General features: G+C 41.2%; 1 protein-coding gene across 2 annotated transcripts in view; it reads right to left on the bottom strand.

The window, feature by feature from the left end:
* Window positions 1–573: 573 nt before the first annotated feature.
* TXLNB (taxilin beta) overlaps window positions 574–27350 on the bottom strand; it is a 38594-nt gene continuing 11817 nt past the window's right edge. Inside the window, exons 4-11 of one of the 2 annotated variants that reach the window (XR_006180429.1) lie at window positions 25797–25967; window positions 19255–19449; window positions 17546–17665; window positions 12367–12441; window positions 8123–8215; window positions 7818–7913; window positions 5812–6659; window positions 574–5284 (exon numbers count right to left, since the gene is read on the bottom strand). Coding sequence is in view for 1 of the 2 variants with exons in the window: in XM_042878428.1 (XP_042734362.1) it covers window positions 5892–6659; window positions 7818–7913; window positions 8123–8215; window positions 12367–12441; window positions 17546–17665; window positions 19255–19449; window positions 25797–25967 (1518 nt within the window). In the remaining variant the exon portion in view is untranslated. Of the gene's footprint in view, window positions 6660–7817; window positions 7914–8122; window positions 8216–12366; window positions 12442–17545; window positions 17666–19254; window positions 19450–25796; window positions 25968–27350 lie in introns of both variants that reach the window. The other variant, XM_042878428.1, reaches the window with a different exon arrangement.

Here is a 27350-nt window from a genome sequence, read left to right on the forward strand (position 1 = left end):
TATTTTGTTCTATTTTTAACAAGGCATCTCCAGCAAGCTGCAGTGAACTGAATGGCTTTAGTGTAGTCATCAGATGGGAGAAGTGTGAGAAAGAGCAAAGAGCTGTAGGAAGTGGGCAAAGTGGTTCAAGAAATTGTGCCGTGTCCTTGATCATCTTTGAGGAGAGGATGTTAGTAGGAACACGGCAGCACTTGGTGCTGGATAAGCTGCAAGGCTGAGGCTGTGGCCATTTGTGGTCAGTAAAAATTGCTTCTTGGCACTCTTCCTAGAAGTAGGTTTATTAAGTGAAATGTGTTGGCCAAATTCTAATTGAGTAAATCCATTCTGCCTCTCTCAGGACTCCTGAAGTATCGGCTGGGTATAATGTTTGTTACACAGGAAGAGAGAACTTGCTAATGGCACAGTAACTCAGCTCCTTAGAGTGGATTCTCATTTGATGTTAATATGTGTAGCTCAACTGGCTCCAGTGGGACCTCCTCTGATTTACACCCACAGAGAGTTTGACCTTTATTTTCTGCTGATGGCAGTGCCAAAATTATCAGGGCAAAATACAGAAAATAGGCAATAAACTAGTCATTGAAAAGTTTTTTTTCTTTTTATTACCAGACGTGTAGAGGTTCGGTTCTGCTCTGAGGATTTGTATCTGGTGAAAGCCTCTGCTCATCTCTGTATTTCTGCTGTGCATTGCTTCTGCCTTACAGCAAAGCGGTGGCCCACCAGTCTGCAGTGAAGTCATTCCTCAACACTTACAGCTTGAAAAGCATTTTAGGATCCTCTGAGGTAAAAAGCATTGTATGCTATGTGTTTTGCTAATTGATGCATAGAACAATTCATGCAAGTAAGAGGGCTTCTTGAACATTTTTTTGCTTTCTGTCACGAGAAAGAGAATATTTTGCTAATTCTGAGCTTATTTTGTTGAATTTAAACTTGTGTTTTAATTTTCAGCAAATGTGAGATATTTTTCTTCATCTCTTTCTTGTCTTGTAACTCATGGCTGCAAGGTGTGACATCTAAGTCCAACTTCAGTATCTTTTTTTTGTGTGTGCTGACTAGCATGTTTTGCCAAAGCTGCCCTTCTTTTAGGCTGGATTGCAAGTGCTTCACCTGCACCTCAAAGGTGAATCCTAGTAACTTTGTCAGAAACAGACACACAATTAAGCCTCTCCCTCCTTGTCTCTTTTCTTTGTTTATCCCTTTTGCTGCTGTTTCTCCCCCAAGGTCCTGAAGCGCAAGACCTGCTGCCTTGTTTCACAGTGCCTGTGAAACAAGCTGTCCTATGCCACGCTTGATCATCTGCAGCCTACGAGCAATGACAATTTGACACATCATGTTGGGTCGAGTGCCATGAGTGGCTGGGGCTTCTGGGCAGCCACAGCTGTCATCCAAGTGAAGCTGTGAGCCAGCGGGGTCACAACCGATGTCTCCTGCTTCATCTTTGAAAGGGATGTTGGAAAGCCTTTTCTAAATAGGAGAGACAGCATTGCAAAGTGGTGAACCGTATTACTGCCAGCAGTTGATGGGGAGTTCACAAACACTGCAAATGCCATTTCTCACACCTTTTCCTTGCCTTCCTTCATGCTTTGTCTGCTCTTTGTGATTGCCCTTTGGCTAAGCACAGCTGATGGTTGAAGGGAATGGCAATGCAGGGATATCTTGTGGGCCCAAGAGCGAAGCAAGTCCTATTGTAATTCCCCAATAAGGAAGTCTCGGTTCCATACTGATGAGTACAACTCTGCTCATAGCAAAGAGAGCTGGTGAGGGTATCACCCATGGTTGGTTACAGTCTGATTGATAAAGAGACTTAAAGCTAACTTTAGCAGTAAAGCTTATAAAAATGCTACACCATATTATAGGTATCCTTCTTTTGTGCTGTTCTGTTGCTGAAGTTGTGTCACCTGGATTATGTATTTCTGTGCCTGTTTCTACCTCTTTTCTGTTTTTGTGGGAAAAGTTAAGCTGAAACAGATCAGCTTTTCCACTGACCACAGCTAAAATCTCTTTTTTTGTGGGCTTTAACATTTCCTACCAATCTCTCACCAATAAGGTGTATCAAGATGGCAAAAATATCTTTGTTTTGCCACAGCAATTAGGTGAGAGTGTCATGATAGTGTCATGGATGTGATTTTAGCTGTCATCCTGAAAATCCTCTCAGATGTGGATAAATTATGGGTTGCTGAAAAAGATTGTTTTACATGTTCAGCAGGGGAGTTGTTAAATATTTGAGTTGACTAAGATCAGACATGCAGAACAGGAAAACACATATTTTGTTTTCTTCTTTTGCAGCTTTTGCAAATCAAAGGCTGTTGCTGGTTTGGAAGCAATACAGCAATGAATTGGTTTTAATAAGAGTACAGAAGGACACAGCTACCATTGCCACCTTTCCTCCCCCCAAATCTGTGCCTTACGGTATGGGAAAAAAGTATATGAAATATAAGCAAGGCTGAAGGAGCAACCATAGCGGACGGACTGATGAGACTGGCAATGTCAGGAACAGAATGGTAGTAAGGATGAACTGTAGGGAAGTAGCATGCATCTCTGCTGCTTACTCCATTTCAGTGACCACAGAAGGGTGCTGGGTTTCTGCCTCTTGAGTGGTAACTGAGGCAAGTGCCTTGAATTGTGCGGATTGCAATCCCAAAGGCTTTTCATGAGGATACTGGTATGTGAAGGGGCAGTTTTGCATAGGGCACCAGTACTGGAAGACAGCAAGAGGAGGCCAGCAGCTTATGGTGAAATGAATGAGGGAAAACTAAATAACACGAGAATGGTAATGTCAGCTTAAATTGCCAGTCTGACATTATGGATGGTGAATGGGTACACAACTAAATTTTCTAGATTTTCTGCCTCTGTTGAGGGTGCTGCCTCCTACAGGCCATGAGATTACATGTAAGTCACCCCTATGGTGTGATTGTAAATGCTCCATCCAGTCTGGGGCCAGCCAGAATCTTCCCTATGCTTTTGTTCTTCCATCTCTTGCAAACACATGAGGCTGAGTCCATAGTAAAAGCTTTCAGCATTGTACGTAAGCATTGAGAATGAGGAAGAAACTGCTGGGACGAAGTGCAAGTTGGTAGAGAGCATGGAAGAGCAGAAGGAACTGGCATGTGGGTAGAAGTTCTTAGAGTAATGAGAATTGCAAGAATGTGAGTGCAGTTTTAGATGCAAAAATGAAAGAAGGCCAAAATGAGGAAGGAGAAATAGAGTGGGAGTGATCTTTCCCTGGAGGTTGTGTAATTATTCATGAGGAACGAGGCTGTAGGAATCAATCATAACTATGTAGAAACTTTTTATCTGTAGGATCCTTGTCTCCCTGTTGAAGTTGGAAGGTATGAGGCAACTGTTATGTAACTGAAAACGTGACCATAATGCTTATGCAAAATGGAACCAAGTTACAAGGACATGTCAATCATTGTCATTATGTAATTGAATATTTGACTGTATGAGACAACCACAACAATTAAAGGTATTCTAAAGGCCTACTTTAAAAAAATAAGACTTGGTTACATGCAGGAAATTCCAAAACTGACAACAGAATCAAATGAGATCAAGAAAGAGAAGAAAAAAGAAAAGGTATTTAAATTACATTAATTTTAAAACCACCCTTAAAAAAAAAAAACAAACAGAGCATGTTATGGAAACCAGATTTCTACAGACTCAAGGCAGTAGAAACTAAAAGTAAATCAGTGAATACAGCTTCTTTTCTTAGGATAAAATTTTGTTATAAGCTAACAGTTTCACAGGCACATAAGTGTCTTGGTTTTCAGAGTGCCTTGGTTGACTTGCTTAGGACCTTGATTCTGAGTGTGTGGTGGGATTCCTCTTACCTAACTAATGTAGACACCTAATATTTGTCATTTTAAATTTAAGATGGTTATTTTGGGCTGATTCAGAATCAGAGAAGAGAAAGACTTCTTCAGTCTGGGATGTCTGTTTTACCAGGGGATGACTTGTCCTCAAGAAACGCCTATTATCTCTATTACTTATAAAAAGAGCTTAAGACTTAAATGATCCACTTTCAGGTGATTCAAGGCATGAAATAAGTCCTGTCAGCTTAATATAAGACATCTACCTTTGGAATCTGTAGCTCTAATAGCTACTTGTTGATCTATATTTGAATAACCAACGTTTGCAAATTGTGCTCTGTATATTTGAGTTAGCTCTCAGTGAATGAATGAGCAGTGCAGATGCAGATGTACTCAGCCAGGTTGCTGACATGCTAGCAGGAAGCAAAGATTCAAACCTCACTTTTGGAGGGTGACGTGCAGGAAAGAATGTGTGACCACAGTTGCCCACATTCTGTCAAAGCTGGCATCTTTTCTCTTAATTCAACTGTATTTCAATTTTGGCTTAAATGATCAGATTCTCCTTCAGGGCTGCTTGAGAGTTTTCTCTAGCCATGGGTTTGTTTGATTGTAATATTTAGCTTTCCAGCATCTGTATATCTCATGTTACTGCCCTTTTCAGATTATTACGCTATTCAGATCACAATGCAGAAGAGTTAGACTGCATTCAGAGGAAGAAGATGAAAAACAGGAGATGTGCCAACAGGATTTTTGTGTCAGTGTTCTTCCCTAGGGCCATCTTACTCGCCTTGCTTGAGACCAGACAGCTGTCTTGGTAGCTACACCCTTCCCTGCTTCCTTCCTCATCCTTGTTCTTGATGTCAAAATCAGTACTTCTGGTTTGGCAGTTCCGACACGGGGGAGAAATTACTAGGCAATGGTGTACTGACAAGCAGATAGGAGAGTCGTTTAGAAGAGAAGTGGAAATACATCTGGTCCCCAGAAAGAACAGAGATTCCTGCTTTCCTGATGCGCATTTGCTTCTGGGCTGCTGACTTGAACAGGGTGACAGATAAGTGCATGCCTTTCTCCTGGTTGCATCAGCATGTACAACAGAGTCAGAAGGAACCTTCAGTGAACAGAGGTTTATGTGGCTGTGCCCGGGAGGGATCACAGCATCCTGAAGCATCATCACAGGGATATCTCCTGGTGTAGTCTCTGCCTTTTGCCTTGGCTTAAGTGCTGGAATCTGCACCCAGCTTCTGAACTTCCAGGCTTCTGAGCTCATTTGCTGGCTGACAGCAGGCAGGAGTTCCTCTATTGGTATCATGTTCCCAAATCGTATGACAAACAATTGGGCTTATTTTAGATGCAGAAAGAAGTTTGTAATCCCTACCTTGGGAATTACCATCAGCTTAGGAATTAGTGTTCTTTTCAGTCATTTTATGAGGAATCTAGAAAAGATCTCCCTTCTCCCATTGTTCTGTTGAAAACAAAACCTCCTGTCAAGTACAAAGCAGAAAAGACAAATTCAGAGTAAGACTAAAAGTTGGTGGGTATTCAGTCCCATAGTGCTCCGTGGTAGTTTACTCATTTACCATCACCTTTTGCTATTACAGCTCACTTTGGATATGGCTGACCACACTGATGATTTCACTATTTTACTTTATAATCACAGATTCCTTTCTCCTCATTTATCTCTGCATTTCCAAGTAGGCCATCCTTTATTGCAATATATCAAACAGATATAATTAATTATGAGACTTTAAGTATATGTATGAAAATAGCAATGATTTTTGAAACATGTAACTTCAGCATTTCAAAATTATTTTGTTGAAGGAGATGACTCATGACTGGGAAAAAAGATACTGTAATTTTGTTGAATTTTCCTATCATTAAGAAAATATTATGCTTTAATCATGAAAGACAGCAAAACATGCAGACCAAGTAAAACTGGATAGTGGTATCAAAGAGAAGTGCATTATATTTGTCTACAAGTATGTATTTTTATATGTGTTTTAGCACTCACTTTTTTTTTAAAACAAACGAATTTGAGAAACGAAGTAGAACTGTGGTTCGTTTAATATGAGCCTGAACTCTTCTTTGTCTTCAGTCTACTGCTTCCATATCTGTATCCCCTTTTTGCTCTGCAGGCTGATCCTGGACAAACAGCTCTGCTATATCATCCACGTGTTCTACAGCTTTTGGTGTGCTGTTGGTGGATGCTGGCATATTTCCAAGGGGAGCAGATGTGTTTTGCATAGGTGTTGGCACACCTTCAGGGGTTGCTGGCATGATTCTGGGAGATGTTGGCACACCTTCTGTAGGTATTGGCACGCTTTCTGTAGGTGTTGGCACCATTTCTGTGGGCATGGGCATGCTTTTGGTGGGCTTTGGCATGTTCTCGATGGGTGTTGTGTTTTCAGAGGATGCTGGCATGTGTTCAGGGGGTCCTGATGTGCTCATGCTGAACTGCTCACAGTGGTTCCCAGCCTCTGACTGTGAGGTGAGATGACAGGGGAGTTCTGGTACAGAGATGGCTTTACACATTTGAACATCGCATGTCTCTGGATTGCTGCTGTTGCTTGGAAAGGTCTCCTCTGCTGAGTGGGACACCCTGAAAGCTTCAGCCAGCTCCTGCAGCATGTTCTTGTCAGCAGCACATAGCTCAATGCTTGCCTGCTCACTGGAGGAAGGGTTTGTATTGGCATCGTCGTCTTCTTCTAAGATATCATTTCCATTCACCTCTTCAGGGAGCTGTGCTTGTTTTATTTTTCTGTACAGTTCATTCCTCTCTTCCTGCAGAGCTCGGCAAAGGTTCTCTAGCCTCTGGATTTTCAACACAAAGCACTCATATTCCTTGGTCCTCATGGCTTTCTGTGGTCAGAGACATTAGACAAAGGCACAGGCTGAGTTTGTGTGCATGCAGTTCATTTGTGGAATTAGCAATTAGGAAACAATTTGAGATCTAGGCAGTCCTCACAGGACTCTGCAAGGTGTCTGGCTTTCTCAAACTGCTCTGTGATTACCATGACCTTTGGTACCAAGGCTGCAAGAGGAAATTTGCCCTTGTTTCTGTACTGCATTAACTTTGGCCATAAAGATTGCACCAAGAAATATTTGCAGGAACACCTGTCAACAATCTGTAGAGATAGAAGAACATACTGTATCTTCATACAGAAATGGATCCAGAATCCCACCTCAACCTCAGTTTCAATGAGGCTGAGTGTGTGGGTTGTTTGTTTGTTTTGTGTGTGGGTTTTTTGTTTTGTTTTCTTTTTTTTTTTTTTGGGGGGGGGGGGAATCTCTGTAAATTTTTATTTTTTTTTTAACTTTCCTTCTAGATTCTGTGAGAGTTGCCTGACTTTGAACATTTTCTTGCTTCTACACCCAGTGAGGAATCAAGAAATATCAAAATCCATAGAAATGGACAGAACTATAAAACTAGCCAGAAAGACTCAGTCCAAGTTCATTGTAAGTCTGGGCTGAAACTTCAGGCAGGCTCTTATCTTATCTGAATGAGTTCCAACATGCTTACTAATTTCCTCTTCACTGTTTCTCTGACATCGTGGTTAAAACTATAGTAAGACACAATGCTTGCTTTTGGCTCTTAGAGTTTGCCTGCACAAGAAGTTAACAAAAGGAGTGAATTTAAAATTTGTTTGCTACGGCACATTTACTCTCTGAGTGAATGCTCTTATGCAGAAAGAAAGTATCTTAAAGTGAACTAATGCCAATTTGCTTCTCTGTGAGAGCATTCACTATCATGCATTTTTAGAGCACTTAAAATTCACAGTGACATAGTTCAGTTTGCTGTGGACATAATGAATATTTCAGCATAATCTAAAAGTCCCAGTAGTTGTGATGTTTGTGATGTTTGTCTTTTTTTTCTTTTAAAAGATCCAATAACCAAGGTAACTTGAAAAAAATGACCCTTAGATTCAACATATATTTTTTTTTTACTTTTGACAGTTCATTGCATTTCCCACTTAAACTGTTATGTGGTGGAAGGGGTGCATCAAAAAGCCCGCTCACCTCTTCGATCATATCCAGTAATGCTCTGTTACAGTTCTCAAACCTGGATTTCCATGTAGCAGTATCCTTTTCCAACTTCTTCATTTTCTTTGTCATCTATAAAATCAAGAAGAAAAGCTGAATCACAATAGCAGTCCCACACTGCAGATGGAATTAGGACAGCCCTTTCACTCAGGTCTCTGTCTGTAGTCATAACTGTTCTCCAAAATATGCAGAAATGTCCTAATCCCAGTTAAACTTACTGCACTGTGACATATCAAAATGGAAGTGTCAAGAACAGAGTTCAGATGTTAGCTGCTACTTACTTTCTCCATCTCCTGTTTGAAGGTAGCAAACACTTCATTGCTTTTTGTCAATGTTTTCTGAAATTCTTCAAATCTCTCAGAGTAGAGAGTGATCTACATTAACAAGAAAAAGAAAAACAATGATTTCAGAGTTTCCAGAGCAGTGAACTGAATGATAATACCTTGCTTAAGTAGAAGATAATACAACAGGTTGGGGTTTTTTTGGACATGTGTTTGGATACTAATGAAGCACCAACATAAGTGACCTAAAATTCTGTGTATATTTTTAAGATTGCAAACTATTATCATTTGTTTGTTGCAGAAAGATAAAATGAAGAATAGGAAGACCTGGGCTGGTGACCTTTAAAAAGTCTCTGTGTTGGTTGCCCAGAAATGAAAGAATTCTCTAGAAGTGGAAGACTAGTGGAAACATCTCCCTAAGTAACTCCATAGAGGCTTCAGGAGGACAGCATTAAAATCTGCCTAGATTTCCAGCCCCCTGCTTTCTTCACAAGCTCTTTATACAATAGAGGCTGACTTCTTTAGGGTAACCTATGGAACAGAAAGTGGTAATGGGTTAAGTGAGCCATCTCTGTTAGTGCACTGGGCTACTGGAGCGTGGCAGGGACTATCCTGAGTTGGTATGACCACTGATGTGGGGTAGGACTGGGCAATGGGGTCAGCTCTAGGTAAGATTCAGAACTGTGTCTGAGCTAGCACTAAGCCAAGGCTTAGAAGAAGAAGAAGGCTTAGCTTAGATTCATCTAGCTGTTCACCTGGCTTATCAGATACCCAGCAAGCCAGGATAAGAGCTAGGTGTTTCCTGATTACCTTGCTTCTGAAGTCTGAGAGACCTGGGGAAAAGGCATAGTGAAAACCCTGGAGGTGTTCAAGAGACATGTGGGTGTGGCACTGAGAGACATGGCTTAGTGGGCATGGTGGTGATGAGTTGACTGTCGGTCTAGGTGATCTTAGAAGTCTTTTCCAATCTTACTGATTCTATGACTCTATGATCACCACATCATACTGTAACCACTTCACCTCTCCTATCATTGCAATCCCAGCCCTGTGGCTCGGGTCCATAGCATCAGGCAACACTCCATGCTTCACTTTATGCCACCACTGAATAGGAGCATCTCTACTATTTCCCTGTGTTATTTGACATGGGGGCACCCTGCTCCTGAGCAAAGCCCAGCCTCTGCATGAGGCCAACCTGCGTGCATCCCTGTGCTGTAGCTTAGGAGAGTTGAGTGGGCTCTCTGTCAGCTCTATTTTGCAGCCTGTGTGTTCTACAGCTGGAGGCAAGGCCAGCAAGGACAGTGAAAATAATCTCCTGGCATCCTCTTCTGCCAGCTTCACTTCATTTCATGAAGAACAGAAAAAATATCTTCAGCAGTATGCCAGAATTTAAGACTAGGCAGGGTTTGTATTTTGCTATCAGTTTACCTCTGGTAGTCGCATGAATGTTCATCTGTGGCTGCACTTTGTTGTAAGCCATATTTCCCTGTTTTTCCACATAAAATCTGTGAATGTTTTTAAAAACTCTGTTCTAAAGATCCGAGGTTTGGTTTTTATATCAAATTCCCTCAGTTTCTCCTTTTCCTTTTATTTACCTATTTATTTATTTTTCCTCCCCTCATCCCAGGTGGAGAAAGTGCTTCCAAAGCTCCAAAACCATGCAGGATGCTTTCTCTATTAAGTACAGATATCAGCTGTTCTGAAATAATCTCAGATGTTTTCTGGTCCCTGGGCACCCCAACAACGCTGAGATGGTTTGACAGTTCATCAGCCCAGCCTGATAGCTCTTGTTAGAGCAATTGGCAGGCTGTATGGTGGGTGCAGAAGAGTTAGAGGCTCTGAGCAGCTGACGAGACCAGCTGCCCTCTCCCACACCTGTGTGGAGCTGAAAAAATGATTAACCAGGAGCTTTTATTTCCCCTGGTGCCTGCCAGTGCACATTTCCCTTGATGTTGCACTGAGGGAAAGAGGATATAGAAAATGTCACTAATAATGGGGTAGGTTTAGTCCTGATTTTCAAATTGGATATGGTTATATTATGATTTATTTTCATTCTGATTAGCTGTTACGGTGCCTCTGGGAATATGTCATTGCCATAATTGCAGTGTAGTGTGGATTTGCCCAAGCTAAGTTTAAATGAGGCAGTTAGGGCCTTGGTGGCTGTGAACGCACCTCTGGTTGCAGCCCTTCCCTGCCAAGCTGGTAAATGCATGGCAGGTTAATCCCTGCAGAGCTCTGGGCTGCTGATGTTAGAGCTCATTGACAAACAGCATACGCCTGTGTATTTATGTTAGACTGCAGCCAGGGCTGTGACTCATACACAAACAGAAACTTGGAAAGCTTTACTTTAGCAGCCCAAGTGCCACCATATAGATGGGACCCTGATGCCAAGTGCGCTTTTTCAGTCAACCTGATGGCTCTATAGAGCCATCTGCTGCGAGGTGAGGAGACTGGCACGAGAGCCTGGGTTGAGACCTTCTCTTACAATCATAGAATATCCTGGGTAGGAAGGGTCCCATAAGAATCACGGAGCCCAACCCCGGGCTCCACACAGCACCACCCAAAATCCAAACCCTATGTCTGAGAGTGCTGTCCAAATGCTCCTTGAACTCCAGCAGCATGCTGTGCCCTCATGCCAACTGCCCTCTGGTTAAGAACTGTATTATATCTCCTCCTTGTCTCACTGACCAGTGTGTTCTCATAATGCCCATGCAGTTGTCCTGCAATTACTTATTGGTTATTTCATGCATCAGGGAGCTTTTTATGCTTTCTGTTTTGTGCTTGTACGGTGGCATCTGGTCCATGAGGGAGATCCATCAATGCTACCATACTGGAAACAGTACTAATTATTATTATTATTATTCTCAGTAATTCCAAGTGGAGGCTGCTGTGTGGGTGCCAGAGCTCACATACTTGAGAAGAACAACTAACTGCATGTTTCACTTCAGCACGTGAACCCCTTAATTTTAATATAAGCAAGTCTGCAAGGGGCACATGTATTATCAGTGCCTTTGCAGGCTTGTTTGACTGGATTTTCTCTAAAACCATTTTTTTCCATTTCAAATGTGTGCTTAATATATTCTGGTTCTTATCAGTGCCTTCACTTTCATTACGCTGGCTATAGAGGTCTGCCTGCATACAAAACTCTTGCTAGCTGAACATAAAAGTGTAACTAAAACCACTCAGAAAATTGACCTGCATTTGGGACTAACTCAGCTGGAGGCCTTTGAGGTTTGATGACAGAAGCTGTCAAACAAGTATCCACAGCAGTTCATGTGATGTTCTTTAGTGTGCTACCTGCTTATCTCAGTCTTTGGAAAAAACTTATGAAGGACAGCAGCTCTCTTACCATGTCTCCAGGTTGTCATTTTAACTCTAGCCCTTCTTGACTGCTCAACAGATAGGAGTTGGATCGTCTGCAAGAGCAGAACTGGAACAACTTAGTAGTGTGCCAAGCCATAAGCAAGGGCACTGAATATCCCTGCTGATGGGTGAGGAGCTGAATGGCTGCAGGACCAAGTGCCCTAAAATTCTGTGGGGAGGGACCATTCTCACAGACAAGTGGAAGAAGATAAGTTTACATGGCTAGTTTTTTAAGTGTAGGAAAATCTACTGATGCTGTCTCTTTTTGATATGAAAGTCTGTCATATCATTTAGATTTCTCACTTGCATTTAAGGTCGATTATTGCATTGCATTCAAAGCGTAGGAGGTAACTTTTTTATCCATTGCCTGTTTCTTGTTTTACTGTCTTTTGCTACAGCCTGACTTTTAATATAATTTGGGGAAATCATTTTATTTTATAGAATATTTCAGAATCTAAACACTGAAATCCTAGAGGTCCCTTGTATAAGCCCTCAGTTGGCAAAAATCAAGATAAAATTGATAAAAGCTCTGTTGTTACACCCCAGACTAGAAAACTGCATAGCACATCAGTTCCAATTTGGTGTATGTGTTTCATGTTTGTACCTCAGCATTGTGCTGGATTAGAGGCATGCATGCAGGATATTTCTGCTAATTAATCAAGCCAAGATACTCATACTGTTTTGTGGTTTAGCACTGTAGACACTCATAAATGCCACAGTGTGATGTGCAGTATGGGACGCTGTGTTGGCTTCACAGTAGTTTGTGTGATGAAGAACGAAGCTAGAAAGGATTCACAAAAAATAATTTGAATACCTAAAATATGTGTAATGGGCTAAAAATGGGCAAACAAAGACACACCATGCAATCACCTCTCCTACGTCACCTGTGCCTGCAGGACTGTCTCCTGTTCCTTTAACATTTTGGCCTGTAGCTTCCATTCTGCAGCTTGATTGAGGAGCTGTGTTTTGAGCAACAGAGAGAAAATTGTTAGATCCTGTTTCATCAGCCGGAAACCCTCAATCTACAGCTTCATATGCTTTTGTTACTGCTGACTTAGTAAGTAGTGATTTAACTCTCATATAAATGTAGCTGGAGAAATTAGGCAAGATAGAATATTTATTGCTATCCTAAGAAGAAGGATACTTGAATATTAGCTCAAAACCTGTTTAGAATGAGAAGTGCAGTATCATATGCTCTAAGAGGTATGATGTTTAACCATATCTTCATGTGAATTGTGGAGAATGGTTACAGCACCTTCTGGTACTGTCATTTCAGTGCAGCTCAGATTAAATTCCTGATTTCCTGTGAACGGTATGTTTTCTTTTGCATTAATGATCAGTACTTAGCCTACAGATGTGTTCACAGTCAGACTTGTGTAAAAAAATCTGCAAGCTTCCAGGAAGGGAATGCATAGTGTCAGACAAAAACAAGCTCTGGTGTCTTGTTGTTGTAGAGCTCTTTTTCACTGATGTGCCTTCAGAGGAGACACCCAGCTCAGGGTGATAAATGCCTCACTTAGATCAAGAAGGCAGCCCAGGAACAGCTTGATTGCAGTTTCATCCCTGGCTGCTCCTGGGAAGATGTTATCCCTTTTTCAGGGTATTAGCAAAATGACATTTGGACATGTGGACTGCACACTGGAAGATCAGCTGAGGGTAGGAAATTGTAGGAAAGAGATACATAGACTGCTACAGAGTGCAGTTTGAAATCAGCACTTTCAAAGTGCTTAGTAATAGTCTAGCAATTGGTTTGATCTGAAAGCATGAAATATTGATGAATATTGATAAATAAATGAAATATTTATTGAAGCGTTAAAGAAATGCCTATTGTCTGCCAAACATGTATCAAGTGTTACTTTTACTGGCTAGGCCAAATGTATTTCAGGAAAAAAATGCAAGTGGTAACTTGAGAAATGATGACATAGGATATAAATAATTTAGTTTGCCACAGAATTTCTTCTGTTGGACTTAATTGTACCATTTGAAATGGCAAAGCTGGACTCTGAAGCATTTTTAGAAAAGTACTGTATAAGTCAGTAGAAACCACTTCTATTGGAAGTGAAAGGTGAGTAGAATTACATGTAGAAAAAGTATTTGATTATAGTAAAAACTTTGATTCTAAACATTTACTTAGAAATAACACATTCAAACTACTTAATGCCACCTGGCAAAAGGGAAGAGGACACACCTTACAAATGCTGGTTGAACAGTATAATGAATTCTCTCCATCTCCAGCTATTTGTGGCAAAGAGAGTGAATAAGATTTATTGTATATAAATATATAAACTTATGCGTATATATATTTATATATAAACTAGAAAAACATTTCTTCCATCCATTTGTCCCTCTGATGCAAATCCACTGAATTATTCACATCTACCGTTTCCTGGACAGGAATGATTTGATTTCTACTTGGTGATTTATTTTGTTTCGAGGATTTGAAGGGTATCTGGATCAAATGATTTAATGAAAAGTGCTTTGAAAACATCCAGAGCTACTCAACCCCAGGCCAGTCATTACTTCCAAGAACTGGGCTTTTATCTGTACTCCTTAAATCTTGTCTAGGGTTACCTTCTTTTCCAGGATGTCTGAGGTAATGAAGAGGTCACACCTGCACTGCCATGTCTTCTGCTACAGTACGAAAGATGTAAGATGGGCAGAGAAGGCAACGAAAAGCCACTTCTTTTGCCTGCTAATGAGATTGTTCTGTACTATTGACCCATATCACTTCTGTAGCCATTGAAAATCTAAGAGTTAATAAACTATTCTGTAAGGGAAGCAAGCCTCAGAGAGGTTTGCCCGAATTAACGTGCAGCCTGGGGTCATCTGCAAACACCAAGCTGAGAGAAACTGCATCATGAGAACCGATACATGTATTAATCGGCTATGAAGTAGTAACAAGGAGCCTGTATAACAAAACGAATAAATACTGAATGTGGTGTTTACAAAACAGCACTTCAGTGAAGTGTGGTGATGTTATAAGATATAATTAGAGCTATGATAGCTGCTGAAGGCCCAGGCAGTCATATCATGCTCGTGGCTAAAGGAACAAGAACACTCATTCCCATTTAATGACATAGATCTAGGGAATGGCTTTGTGAAAATTGTTTCTCTCTTTTTTGCTGCCATACTTTGCGTATTCCAATTATGTAGACATCTGATCATTACCTTTCAGTCACACGCTTGAAAGTCACAGAGGCTTTAAACTGCAATTAACTACAGTTCAGAGTTTGCTTTATGAGTGCTAAAAACATATGGTATGTTGGGAGAGTCACAAATAGTGCCGAGTAGTTATGGGATGATGGCAAAACCGCATCCTTAGATCAGGCTAACCCTTTGGGGGCCATCATGCTGCTACACAGTGTGGATGATTGCTACTTACATAGGGGACCACATTCTTGCTGTATGCGTAGAATGAATTGTGCAAGCAATAAGACAATTTTGTAAGAGATTTTGCCTACTGAGCTGTGGTTTGCATGCTCTGCAGGAGAGGACATCTCTCCCTAAATGAGATAAAGAAATTTTGTATAGGAGCAAAGATTCCTGTATGGAAGAACTGTGTAGGAAAACATCAAAGTGAGCCTCCAAGGAGTAATCAAATAGATAAAGAATACAGAAATTTTCATTTAAAGACATCTGAAAAGTCCTGCAGCAAAACTCATGCACAAGGATGTACAAAATTTGTATGCAGAGAATTGGTATGGACAGGATGCTGAAGAAAGGGCTCTGACTCTGTGCAATTGAGCTAATGAGAGGTAACCCTAAATGAAAGGACTCAGTCAAAAACATCTTGATTTCATACATATATATATATATATATATATACATACTCTCACACAGTAGCTGAGTGGGTGGGAGTAAGAGCTTGGCATTATGAGTGAGGTGGGAGACTAGTGTAGGCCAGCTATCTGGGTGCTGGGCTGACTGATGAATTGGGATGTGCTGATTATGCCTTGACTCATTGCATGGCTTTTGGCTAATCACTTATATTCTCCAACTAAAGCTACCTTGCTCCAAAGTGATGTTACTAATATATCACCTGACTCCCTCTAAGGCAAGTCTTTTCGAGCATTAGCTTCAATAGTGTGAAAAAAGTCTTTGAACACAATGCATCTCATTATACACCCACAGCTTAAAGGCTTTGTAGCTTGTTTTTGAATCTGCTGTTTCATAGATGCCAGTCATATGTTCAGCAAAGCCAGAAAGGAAATCTCCCACTCCTGTATGTATGTAGATGGTGATGACTTTTGTTGCTATATAAGAAATGAAAATAACTAAACTATGCATATCTGTGCAGAATAAATTGTAATGAGAAACTTTGGCTACAAACTGGGCACAGTAGCACAGTCACAGTAGCACACAGCCCAAGGCTAAGACTCTCTGAGCAGCAGAAGAAGAGTCACTGATACTTGGCTGTATGTGAGTTTTGTACAGAGCTAGTGCCCTGCCTTTTATGTATTTTTTTTGTTTTTTCAGTGTCTGAAATCTTGCACTCAGTAAGAAGACCCACAGTGGTAGCAGTAAAATAAGCCCAGATTTGATTTTTGTTGTAAGGGATTTATCGGGAATATTTCCTGGACTTTGAATCTGCTAAATCTTCTGAGTTTCTACTGCCATGAATAAAATTTGGGGTTTTGGCTTTACACAGATCCCACAGTGAAAGGATAGGCACAGCCAGACCATGCACTGTCATACAGAGACACGCAGATGTGCACTTGGAGCAGTCCCAGCTGCTCCGGCCCCCCCCCCCCCCCTTCCGTAGTTTTTAGCCAGCAGAAAAGATTTGTAACCTACTTTAGGGAACTTGCTTTGTCAGGGTTTTGGTCTAGGTGATCTCCAGAGGTACCTTCCAACCTCTGTGATTAAGTGGGAGTGGGTGTCCTAGCCACAAGGCCAATGCAAAGAAAGAGGATAAATGCTTTTATGAACAATTTTTGGTGAGAGGTGTTTGCTGTGTTTCCTTTGTACACTATCCCATAGTTTCATCCACAGTCACCATCCCTGGAGGTGTTCAAGAAACGTTTAGATGTTGTACTGAGAGACATGGTTTAGTGGGTGGTAGGCGGACATTTGGGCTGGATAATCAGGTAGATCTTGTGATATTTAGGCTATGCTGGTGCTAATACATCTCTTTCCAGACATGGGGATGGAATAAAAGTCCTCTCAGAGTTCTTTGATGCAACTCCTGAGCTAATCAGAGGACTGCTATGGACTACAGCTTTCTTTCAGCTGTTGAGAGCCTGGAACTTCCCTATACATAGCCTTGGCTGCAGCCACTGCTGAGAAAAGGATCTGTGTGCAAAAGGATCTGTGTACCAATGGAGAATGTTGGTAGATGTTAGATAGTTGTGAAAATGCTAGGCAGCCTGAGGAAGTACATTTTGAACCAACATGGAGAGGGAGGCTCTGCAGAAGAGAATCACAGAATATATATCTATATATACTATATAGATATATATTATATATAATATTGTATATTACATATAATATATATCTAGAATTGGAAGAGACCCACAAGGATCATTGTGTCCAACTCCTGGTTTCACACAGGACTGCCCAAAAGGTGGACTTAACTGCATCAGCTCCTGGTCACCTCCGTTTATAAAACTGGACACACAGAAGGTTGACTGGGAAGACTGAGCCTGGAGGGATATTGGCCTTCAACTGATTCAATCACAAGCACAAACCCTGCTTGTTTAAGTGTGATCATTTACCATATGAAGAGATGGAGTATCAAATATCAGAGCCTTTAAAAAAAACTGATGGCATCATTTGACACATTGTGACAAATCAGCAGAGCAGTAGTGGTGAGTTTGCTGGAGAAGTCTGTGCTATAACCTACTGCTCACAATCTTCAAAATCTATAAATGCTCCTGAAAATAGCCTTTCAGATGCTACTGCTTTGCATCAAGCACTATCAGAAGTAATAAATCCTTGTCTTATGCTACCCTGCTTCTGTGTCATGGCTTGGACCAGAATAACCAATATATTACTGAAATATTATGCAGCTCTCATCTTGTCCTTCAGTTAGGTAAAAGACAGATAGATTAGCACGATAAGTACATATTCCTTTTCCTTCTGATGTCGCTCCTCTGCTTCCTTCATCATTTCCTGAGACTGCTCCAACTTGGCATCCACCAATTTCTGTTGAAGTTCTCTGTGCTTAAATATTTTGTCAAGGTGCTGCAAGAGAATAAATTCTGCTGAATGTGCAGGTTTAGTTGTGTACACAGACCTTCATGCTCATGCATGCACAGCTATCTACTGGGACACATAGAAGACAAAAATATTGCAGAACAGGAAGTTTCCCAACCCACTGCAGTTACAAAAAAGCCGTGGTGCTGATAAGAACAAACTGTGCCAGAATTTGCATAGGAAAGGAAATGTGTTTACATCATCTATTTTGATGGGTAACAAAAGAAAAACAACAACAACAACAACAAACCCTTAGCATCTTTTCCAGTTCCACAATACGTGTATCAAGTCATCTGTATAATCCAATATAGTTGTAGATTATAAAGCTGCCCATCAATTACAAATATGTTGGGGATGCACTTTTTTTTGGAGCTGCTAAGTGGCCTGTGGTTCTAAGCCATTGTGTGGGTAAATGTGTGATGACAGACTGCACCTCCAGTACTCAGGGAGTGCATGTGCAGCTCCTATTGTATATATATGCCTAGTACACCCCATTTGATCTGGCTTCACATAGATAATATGGGCTTGGAGTGCTTGGGTAAATGAAAGGGGATGTGGGACAGATGTGCCAGAGGTCTCCTATGGCCTGTAAAACTTCTCTCTCTGCAGTGACTTTCAGGAGGTGAGTGTTGCTGATTGCACTCTTCACTGATGCTGCATTTAGATAGAGCTCAATATTCTGAGCACATCCTTCTGCTTTACATTTTCCTTTCATAGAATCAATAAGACAGGAATGCACGTTTCCTTCATTCAGTGCAAGATTTCATACAAGATGCAACAGATTTAGGAATTAGTGTATTGCATCGGGCATTCCAGATTGTGAGGACAGGTTACTCATGTTTTATTCAGTATGATAATGTTGTCTGGTTGCACTGAGCCACACAATAAGCACATTTGGAAACAATAAAAAGACCCACTGCAATATGTGCTAGTGTTTGTCATAAAATCACCACAGAAATGGGAGCTTGGGAATTTTCTGAACTGCTCTAATGTTTATATTTAGAGATGTAATTTTCAATTCATCTATTATCTACTTGATTTTACTGTAAACGTTATTCCTGCAAAGAGGAGTCTATTCCAATGCAAAAGGCCTGCTTTACCCTGGTTATTAGCTTTGTTTCTGGGGAAGGGTCACCTCAGCAACCTGTGTCTGGGGGGATCAGAAGTACATTTGGCAGTGGGCTGGGCTGTCCAAAAAGATAGAACTGGGAGGTGCTCAGTGAGCACTCTGGAGTCCTTTGGGATTTGGGGGGAGCAGTGAGTGAACGGGGGTAGAGATTAGCAGGCAGCTTGCCATCTTGCTGCATGAGAACCTCAATCCCTTTCCCCACCACCATTAGATCTGCCACGAGTGCTGCATGCAGGGTGCCATTGGGTCAGCTTTTCACCCACATTTTCCATGTGGCATCCTGCTGGCTTGATGCATGTAGAGCCCCAACTGGACAGCAAAGCACAGCAGAAGCTACCCATGAGATGCCCAAATGATGGTCAGTGGGGATGACATGTTCAGAGTGCTTTCCACTTCCCTCCATGGAGCTGGGTTTGCTGCTGGTCCCCGTGGGCATTGCAATGCTCACCTCTTCCCGCAGCTCATACTGGTCAATAATGCTTTTCAGCTTCTCTGCCAGCTCTGTGTTCTCCTGGCAGAGCTTCATGTTCCTCTCACTTTGCTGCTCAATCTGAGCCTGGATTTCACTCAGCGTGCCCTGGAAATGGTTTGTTATTTCTTTCCTCTTCTCATCTTCCTCCCGTGCCCGCTGAATTGTTTCCTCCTGTAGTCAAATGGGAGAGAAGACAGGGTAAGTAAGATGCATAATAAAAGCGGTTCCAAAAGGAACTGTTTCAGAGTAGCACAAGGCTACTCTTTGAAGGATTATCTGTGTTTATATTCCTCTTCAGAGATTTTCTTGCTTTCATGTGCTCCAACATTAGGCATGATGCTAAATTTACAGAGCAAATTATACAGTGGTCTTGAAAAAATTATAGAACGAAGAATTTGCATGTGTAAAGATGGATGTAAAGCACAGTTTCAGATCAAAGCAATCCCTGAAAAGGGGATGTTCATGCATGCCTTAATTCATGAAACTGCAGCACAGCTTTTGCTTTGGAATAAGGTATTTAGTGAAAGTCATTGAAAGCCCTTTTATCAGATTTCTTTTTTATTTAATTTAAAATTCACTCTTTAAAACGCATCCTTTTAACTAGAAATCCTCGTACCAAGGTTATGGAATTTGAGGTTTCCACTTTTCAAGAGGGATAATTTTCTGTAGAATCCCTTTGCATTCCTCCTTCCCTTACCTTCTAACTGACAGTTATTGGAATGGGTAGAATCAAAGAAAGATCGTGGGCTGGCTCTCAAAGAATCAAAGCAGAGAATCAGAACCTGGCTTGGAGAAAGATTGATGGATTATGTTTTCACCAGTTATTGCAATTCTGTTTTGGATTTCGTTTTATTTATGAAAGAGAATGGGGAAATAATTTAGATTCATTGCTTTCAATCACAAAGTACGGACAATTTTATTTCCCGCTTGTTTACTTCCAGGGCAGCCTGCCCTGATGGAGAATGCAATCCTCATACAAAATGGCTGGTATCATATCTACTGTTGTTACAAATCATGCCAGAACCATTTTAAGAAATCTCTCCACAGCATGCAAATGGCACACTCTAATAAGGTTTCGACTATTTCAGCTATTCATTTACATAAAAGTCTCTGATAACACTGCATATGCATATTTTCTGTAAATACATCTGAATAAAGCTTTTGCTGACTCGAGTGAGGTATAATTTATATCATAAATGTGACAGAAAGGGTGTTGATTCAGGTCCTATTCTTAAAGCAAGTTGAATACCAAGTGCCCCAGCTCTATGCCCCAGCTCTACTTAGCATGCAAATCACAAGAGTGATCTTGAACAACTGCTGCTCAAGGTAGAGGACATTTGTCCTTTTGCTGCCAGGATGTGATAGAGATGACAATGCCTTGAATGACAGGAGGAAAACTCTTGGAGCCATCTGCTAATTATACAATAATGAGCAAAAATCACTCCAAAATCCTGTTTGTGCTCTGCACTTTACACAAGAACATGTGTGTGTGCTCACAAACAGAATAGAATGAAGTGTGACTCCAGAAGGGCTTCCTCTCAGAAGAGGTGGAATTATAGAGTGAACTGGGCAATGGCTCAGGGGTAGGGGATTCCTGCTTCAAAACCTGGTGTCAAAATTGAACACAAAAACTTGAGTTCCTTCATAGATTTAGTTAAATCAGAACTTTGTTTTACCTCTCATACGCTGTTTAAAAACTGCTCATGGCTCTTTCTTCTCTGTGGCATAGGCGCAGCCCTGAGCAGGGAGAAAAGCAACAAGGTGCCCTCCCTTCAAGAAGTCAAAGGCAGACTGAGAAACTAAACTTGTATGTCTGGAATCTTATTTCCATGGCTTTGAAACATCCTTCTTCAAAAATATTTTTTTTGTTTTAATGGACCAAACAGTGTCATAGCATAATGTCATTGCTCTGATTTAAAGCTCACTGAAGTAATAAATCCAGCTGAATGTAAAATGAAAAACTGGTGTCTTGCACGTAAGTCACACTAACAACTCTGTTATGAGGTGAAATTAGATATCTTGAGAGTAGTAATCATGCAAATATATATATATATTTTAAGAAAAGGGGATGTGTTACACAGAGAATATTGCATCCTGCTCATCCTTCCTTCTGAGTTGAATAATTATAAAGAGTACATGCAGAATGCAAAAATTCATGGTTAAGGATACCGAAAACCAAGAAGCCTCCTGATGCACGGCAGAATATTTATCTTGACCTCTTCTCCTTTGGAGAACAAGCCAAAAGATATCTGTCTGTGGGAGCTAGGGTGTGCCCCACAAGGCTCCTTGGAGTCCCTGTGCCAGGGAAACAAGAGCTCTCTGTGCCCGATGCTGTGCTGTACCACTGAGCTGTCTGCAACACTGCCACTCCTGTATGACTCTAGATTCTATTATCTTAAGGTAATATGGGCTCTGCCTCAAGAGTTTGCTCTTCTTTATCTCCTCACTTGGGCAGGCCCAGTCTGATAGCCTCAAGCCATCAGCATCACCCAGCCTATTATCACAAGGCTACAGCCCCAGCTCTTTCTTTAGACTTGGCCCCATAATGTGGCCTTTTTTTTTCCAGTAGGTGCCTTAATCTCTCCCATTTCAAGACTCCACACTGTTAAGAAGTTCCTTTAAAAGGAAGTTTGTCCCCATCTGGGAGGACTGAAGACTGCCCTCATTTACTGCTGTTACAGCCCTAGTAACTGTGTGGAACCCAGTGCCCCTGCCTTGCTTGGTTGTGGGAGCAGAGAAGAGTGTATTTGGGGCAGTGAGTTCTTGGCATCACCATGGTGAATTTATAATGATGCGAGAACCACACTGTCGCACTCTGTTTAATCTTTAAACACTTTGAAATTAGGCATTCAGTTCTAATGAGAAAAACAAATAAAAACAACATTGTAAATTCTTTTTTGATTTCCATTTGTGGAAGACTAAAATCCAGCCTTAAACTATTGTTCTCTTTCCTCTGCCCTTAATCTTCGTACTATCTGCCCTATACAAGGTATACTCTTGTGTCTTATAGCAGTACTGCTATCACTCTCCAGTGTTTTACTGCTAAAAATGTAAAAATGCATTGAATTAAACTAAAATTAAACTGTAAAACTAAGACAAAGGTATTCTGTAGTTTGGATTTAGCGCTGGAATGTGAAATAATCTGCAAATAGAAGTGCAACCTCATCTCTGGTCCTTATCTCTCTCTAGGACAAATCAAGACAACTGTTAATCTGCTGAAGCCCTATCAGCAGAAACGATGTTACTGCAGATTCCACATTTTCAGTGAGCTGTACTCACTCCCAGGCAGCCCAGTCTGAGCTTCAGGTCCGCAGTTTAGAGCCAAACCCATAATCAAAACTGTTGACTGTTGTGACATTTGTATGAAAGTCATTGCTTAATGCCTGTAGCAGGAAGGACAGGAGAGATTTATGTCACTACAAGACATTAAGTAGCCACCAGACTGTCAGATAATTGGCAGAACATGAACACAGTGCAAAGAAATGAGTTGCTATTGCTCTTAGCAGAGCTGTTCTCCATTGCAGTGGGAATATATTCTGTTATTTTCTGAACATTTATTTTGCTTTTCTTGGAGGGAGAATTAAGCATCTGTTTTCTGCTGTGAAATGTAACAGCAAAGAAATAATCTGAATAGCTGGACTGTAAGTAAGTGAAATTTTGAGGCCAGTATCCAACACTAGCCAGCAATTATCTTCTCTGATGCACTGTGGATTTTCAGTGCAGCTCTGCATTGCATATTCATCGCCACTTGGCTGCACCAATCTCCAATTAATGGGAGCTCCACACAGCAGATGAGTAAAGATGACATTTACACGACGTGATGTGCATATAATGTGCCACATGGCAAGTCAGAGGACGTTCGTGATCTGGGCAAGCCAGGTTTCTCCTTTGCTATTAAAATGATACAATCTCTGACAATTTTTATTTTCCAGTCTTTGGAACATAATCAGAAGTGCTAATCCCAAGAGCTAAAAAAAAATTATGAATCAATTTCTCTGTTCTGCCAAACCCAAAATAAATATTACTTAAGCATGAAGTTTTAAGAATAACACACTGTGGATTCTCCTGTTTTAGGCCCTCTCAGTACAGTCATAAGCAAAAGAAAATTACACTCAAATAAACTGAAGATGAGATTCTGGAGACTCACAGATCTCCAGAAGGTAAAGCCTAAAGGCAAATATTCCATTAACTGTCTTAAAATTGTTAGAAACAAAAACGGAGAAAAACATCAAATGTCTTCTTTTATTAATTCAATCCTAATTCATTCTGCAAATATGTTGTCACACTGACTTATTTAATTATTATTTTATTTTATTTTATTTTTAAATGCTAAAAAGGCAGGAACCAGAGGAAAAAAATATTCAGTGTTTCCTAAAAGTTTTCTGGCTCCATAGGGAGAAGTGGCCAAAATTTGGACAATTCTTACTGAAAGATTGATTTGGGCATTTCCTGCCTCCCTGGCATAGCTACAGGGGAAAAAAACAGAACAGAGTGAGAAATTGATGATTTTATTCCGGAGACACCATCACAAAGCAAAACAGCCCCACAGATCTGAAGATGTTGGAAAGAGATTTTTCTAAATGTAAAGATGAATTGCACTATAAACTATATGCAAGTTGAAATGAAAGATGATATTCTCTAATAGAGTGATTAGTAAGCATATGGCAGCTGGGAAGATCGTACAAGTTATTCAAGAAAACCAGTTTCAAATATGTTTTCTGAATATAATCAGTTTTTCTCTATACCTCAGTTTTCCACTGCCTTGGACATAAATCTTAAGTCATAAATTATAAGTCTTAGATCACTCCAAAGCAGGTTTATATTTCTACTGAGAGATTTTCCCAAAGAAGGTTTGGTAGATCAGTGTGGATTGATACTGAGGTTTTGTACGAATGGCCGGCACAAATTTAACTGATAGTTTCGAGCTACCATGACTGAGTGCCTGGAGATTTGCTTCTAGTTTGCCTATCCATTAAACTGCCATTCACCTACTCATGCACTGCATCTGTTTAGACATTGCCATTCCCTCTCACAGATACATTCTTATCAACATACAATAAAAGTTGAGGTTAGATCCTAAAGGCCTGCTTCTGAGTTGGTAAAAATGAGTAGAAATCTGTTGATAGAGGTTATATGAGGTGTGATTCTTGCTGCTGAGAATTCGTGTGTGTAATACACACGATGATTATATCCCCATTAAGAAGGATTTTTAATAGACCAAAGCAGAAGCTTTTTGTATGACGCCACTGTCACTGACATTCACTCAAAATAAAAAAGTAAGATCACAACAGAAATGTATTTTCTGAACGTAAGATTTTTTAAGAATAGTCATATTATAAATTTCATATTTAAATGGCATGATGCACCAAGGGGTAGGTAGATGTGATACATGGATCCTAGCCTTTTGGCACTCCTGAACATTTCCATTTTGAACTGGTGTTCATAATCCAGACAGCTTTCACAAGCAGTGTCAGCGTCTTTACTCTCTTGAAGACTGATGTCTTGAAACAGGTGTTCTGATTGACAGATATCACAGATCACTTGAAAATGCCTGAGTACTCAAATAATGCAAAAACAGCTGCCAGATTTCTATGAGTCCTGTGTAGCAAATCTGGTGTTCATATTTCTCTGACGATACACATGCATTCACATTTGCAGTCTTGGGAATCTGAGAAGATACTTTCTGTAAGACCTGACGCAGCTTAAAAAACACCCTTCCCCAGTGGTCTTCTCCACTCTCCACTCCACTTCTCCACCCTCCAAGCCAGCGTGTTGAAGCTGGACTGAAAGTTGGTGTGGCAGCCAGGCCTGGATCTGAGTGAATGACCCTTCTGGGAGGGAAAGGGTGATCTGCCCCAGCAAATGTGGCAGAACTGGCCTGTTGACACTACTAGTTTTCCCTTTGCTGATCCACCTGGTAACATGACAAGGACTTATAGCTAACATTGGTGAGACTGGAATCACAGGATCACTGGCTGAGGTTGGAAAGGACCTCAGGAGACTGCCTGATCCCATTTGCCTGTTCAAGCAGGGCCACCCAGAGAAGGTTGTCCAGGTAGCTTGTGAAGATCTCCAAGGAGGCGACTGCACAGCCTCTCTGGGCAAACTGTACCAGCTTTTGGCCACCCACTCAGACAGAACCACCTGTGTTGTGGTTTGTGCCCGTGAATTCTTGTCCTGGCACCAGGAACCACTGAAAAGAGTGTGGCTCTGTCGTCTTTGCACCTCCCATTGAGGTATTTATAGATATTAATGAGATCCCTCCTGAACCTTCCCCAGGTTGAACAGCCCCAGTTGAACTCAATGCTCAAAAAACAGCTACAACACATTCAACATTCAGAAGCACTTGGACACTTCCAAAGGAAGGAAAGAAGGGCCTTAATGTAAACAGGCATAAAGACTTGAGCATACGTTATTTGTCTAGAGTTTGCTTACAATTTGGTATTGAAGCGTGAGGTGAGAAGGCATTGGTACCTTCTTCAATCTCTGCTGGGTACCTTGATGTAGCCAACACTCACCTTGAGGGTTTTGTTGTGCCTCTGGAGCTCCCGGCACAGGCTCTCAAGCTTGCTGCGAGCAAGGATGGCTCGGCTGTGCTCACTCTGCAGCTGATCCTTCTCCTTGGTGATCTGGGCCTGCCTCTTCTGCAGGTACTTGAGCTGCTTCTGCTCAGCACGATGCTCCTCAAGCTGGGCAGGGAATGGGAATTAAAACAAGTGGAGAGGAGAAGGAAAGAAAAGAAAGTGAATTTATCTGAAGGGAAGCTGTGAGATTTTATTTTTGTTGTAATTTTAAGAACTGGAGCAGTCGGTAGCTCTTTACACAGTGAGATTTCTCTAGATCATGAGATAACTCAATAGCTGCTCATTCTGTTTTACAGCTTCATGAAAAAGAACTCCCAGATTTCCTAGAAACCCAGAAAACTGTTAAAAACAAACAAAACAAAACAAAACAAAACAAAACAAAACAAAAAAAAAAAAAAAAAAAACAAAAAAACCAGCAGAAAAAGCATGGGAAACCAAGGAAAGAGCTTGTGCAAAAGCTTAGCTGCCGTTGGAAGCAGAAGACCTGTTGTGGTCTAATGCTGTGGGAGGCTACATAGCACACAGCTGTTCACTCACTAACCCCCACAGTGGGGTGGAGAAGAAAACTGAAAAGTGCCAGAACTCGTGGATTGAAACAGGGACAGTTTCTTGTGTACCACAGCCTCCTCGCTGGCAGGGCAGTTTGGGAAGCTGAAAAGGCCTTTACTTACTGCAAGTGCTGCTCAACTGAAAACACCGGTGTGTTATCAATGCTATTCTCATCCTAAAACCTAAAACTCAGTGCTTTACAGGCTACTAGGAAGAAAATTTATTCAACTCCAGCCAAACTAGGACAAGGCTTTTCAGGGAAGAATTTCCCCTGAACATCCAGTGGGCACCTCCCCTCCTCTTTGCCAGTCTCCTCTCATTCATGGATTGTCCGTCAGTTGTGTTTCTGAAGGCCCCTGCAATGGGGATGGGTTACAGGGAATCAAACCTCTTTCTGGCTCTTTGGCTCCACCTAAATTCTGAGGAGTATAAAGCTTGGCAATTGTTTCTGCAGATGTGTAGGACCTGTGTTGCCCGAAGGGCTGGAGGGGAGCACCATGTTGGAGGTGGGAGGAGAGGGAGCATCAGAACTGCCGATAGCAGCTCCACAAAGATCGGTCATTCCCTCTAACACGTGCCTGTTACTGGCTGTTGGACAAATTTGCTCTACTGCCAATTAACACTGTAACAGAAATGTCCAAGAAGCATTTCACCTCTGAAGCTTTTGATGATTTCTTCTTCCACCCCAACCTGCAGCAACCCTTCTCTCTATTACAGGCATGTATGTATTAAGAGATGTTCCTAAAATCCAGATGTTTTCCAGTTACTCATGAGCTACAATATGAAAACCTTAATAATAATAGTTGCTATTAGGGCACATTATTTAACAATATGATACTGCTGGTACTGATTATTAATCCCAGTATGACTGGGAAAGTTTATGAGTGTAGAGAAGTGATGTGAAGCTCAGACAAGACAGATGGCAGGAATAATATGTAG

The sequence above is a fragment of the Lagopus leucura genome, unplaced genomic scaffold (genome assembly GCF_019238085.1).
Source record: "Lagopus leucura isolate 7727_CA_CO unplaced genomic scaffold, USGS_WTPT01 Super-Scaffold_73, whole genome shotgun sequence".
In the NCBI taxonomy this organism is placed as follows: Eukaryota; Metazoa; Chordata; class Aves; order Galliformes; family Phasianidae; genus Lagopus; species Lagopus leucura.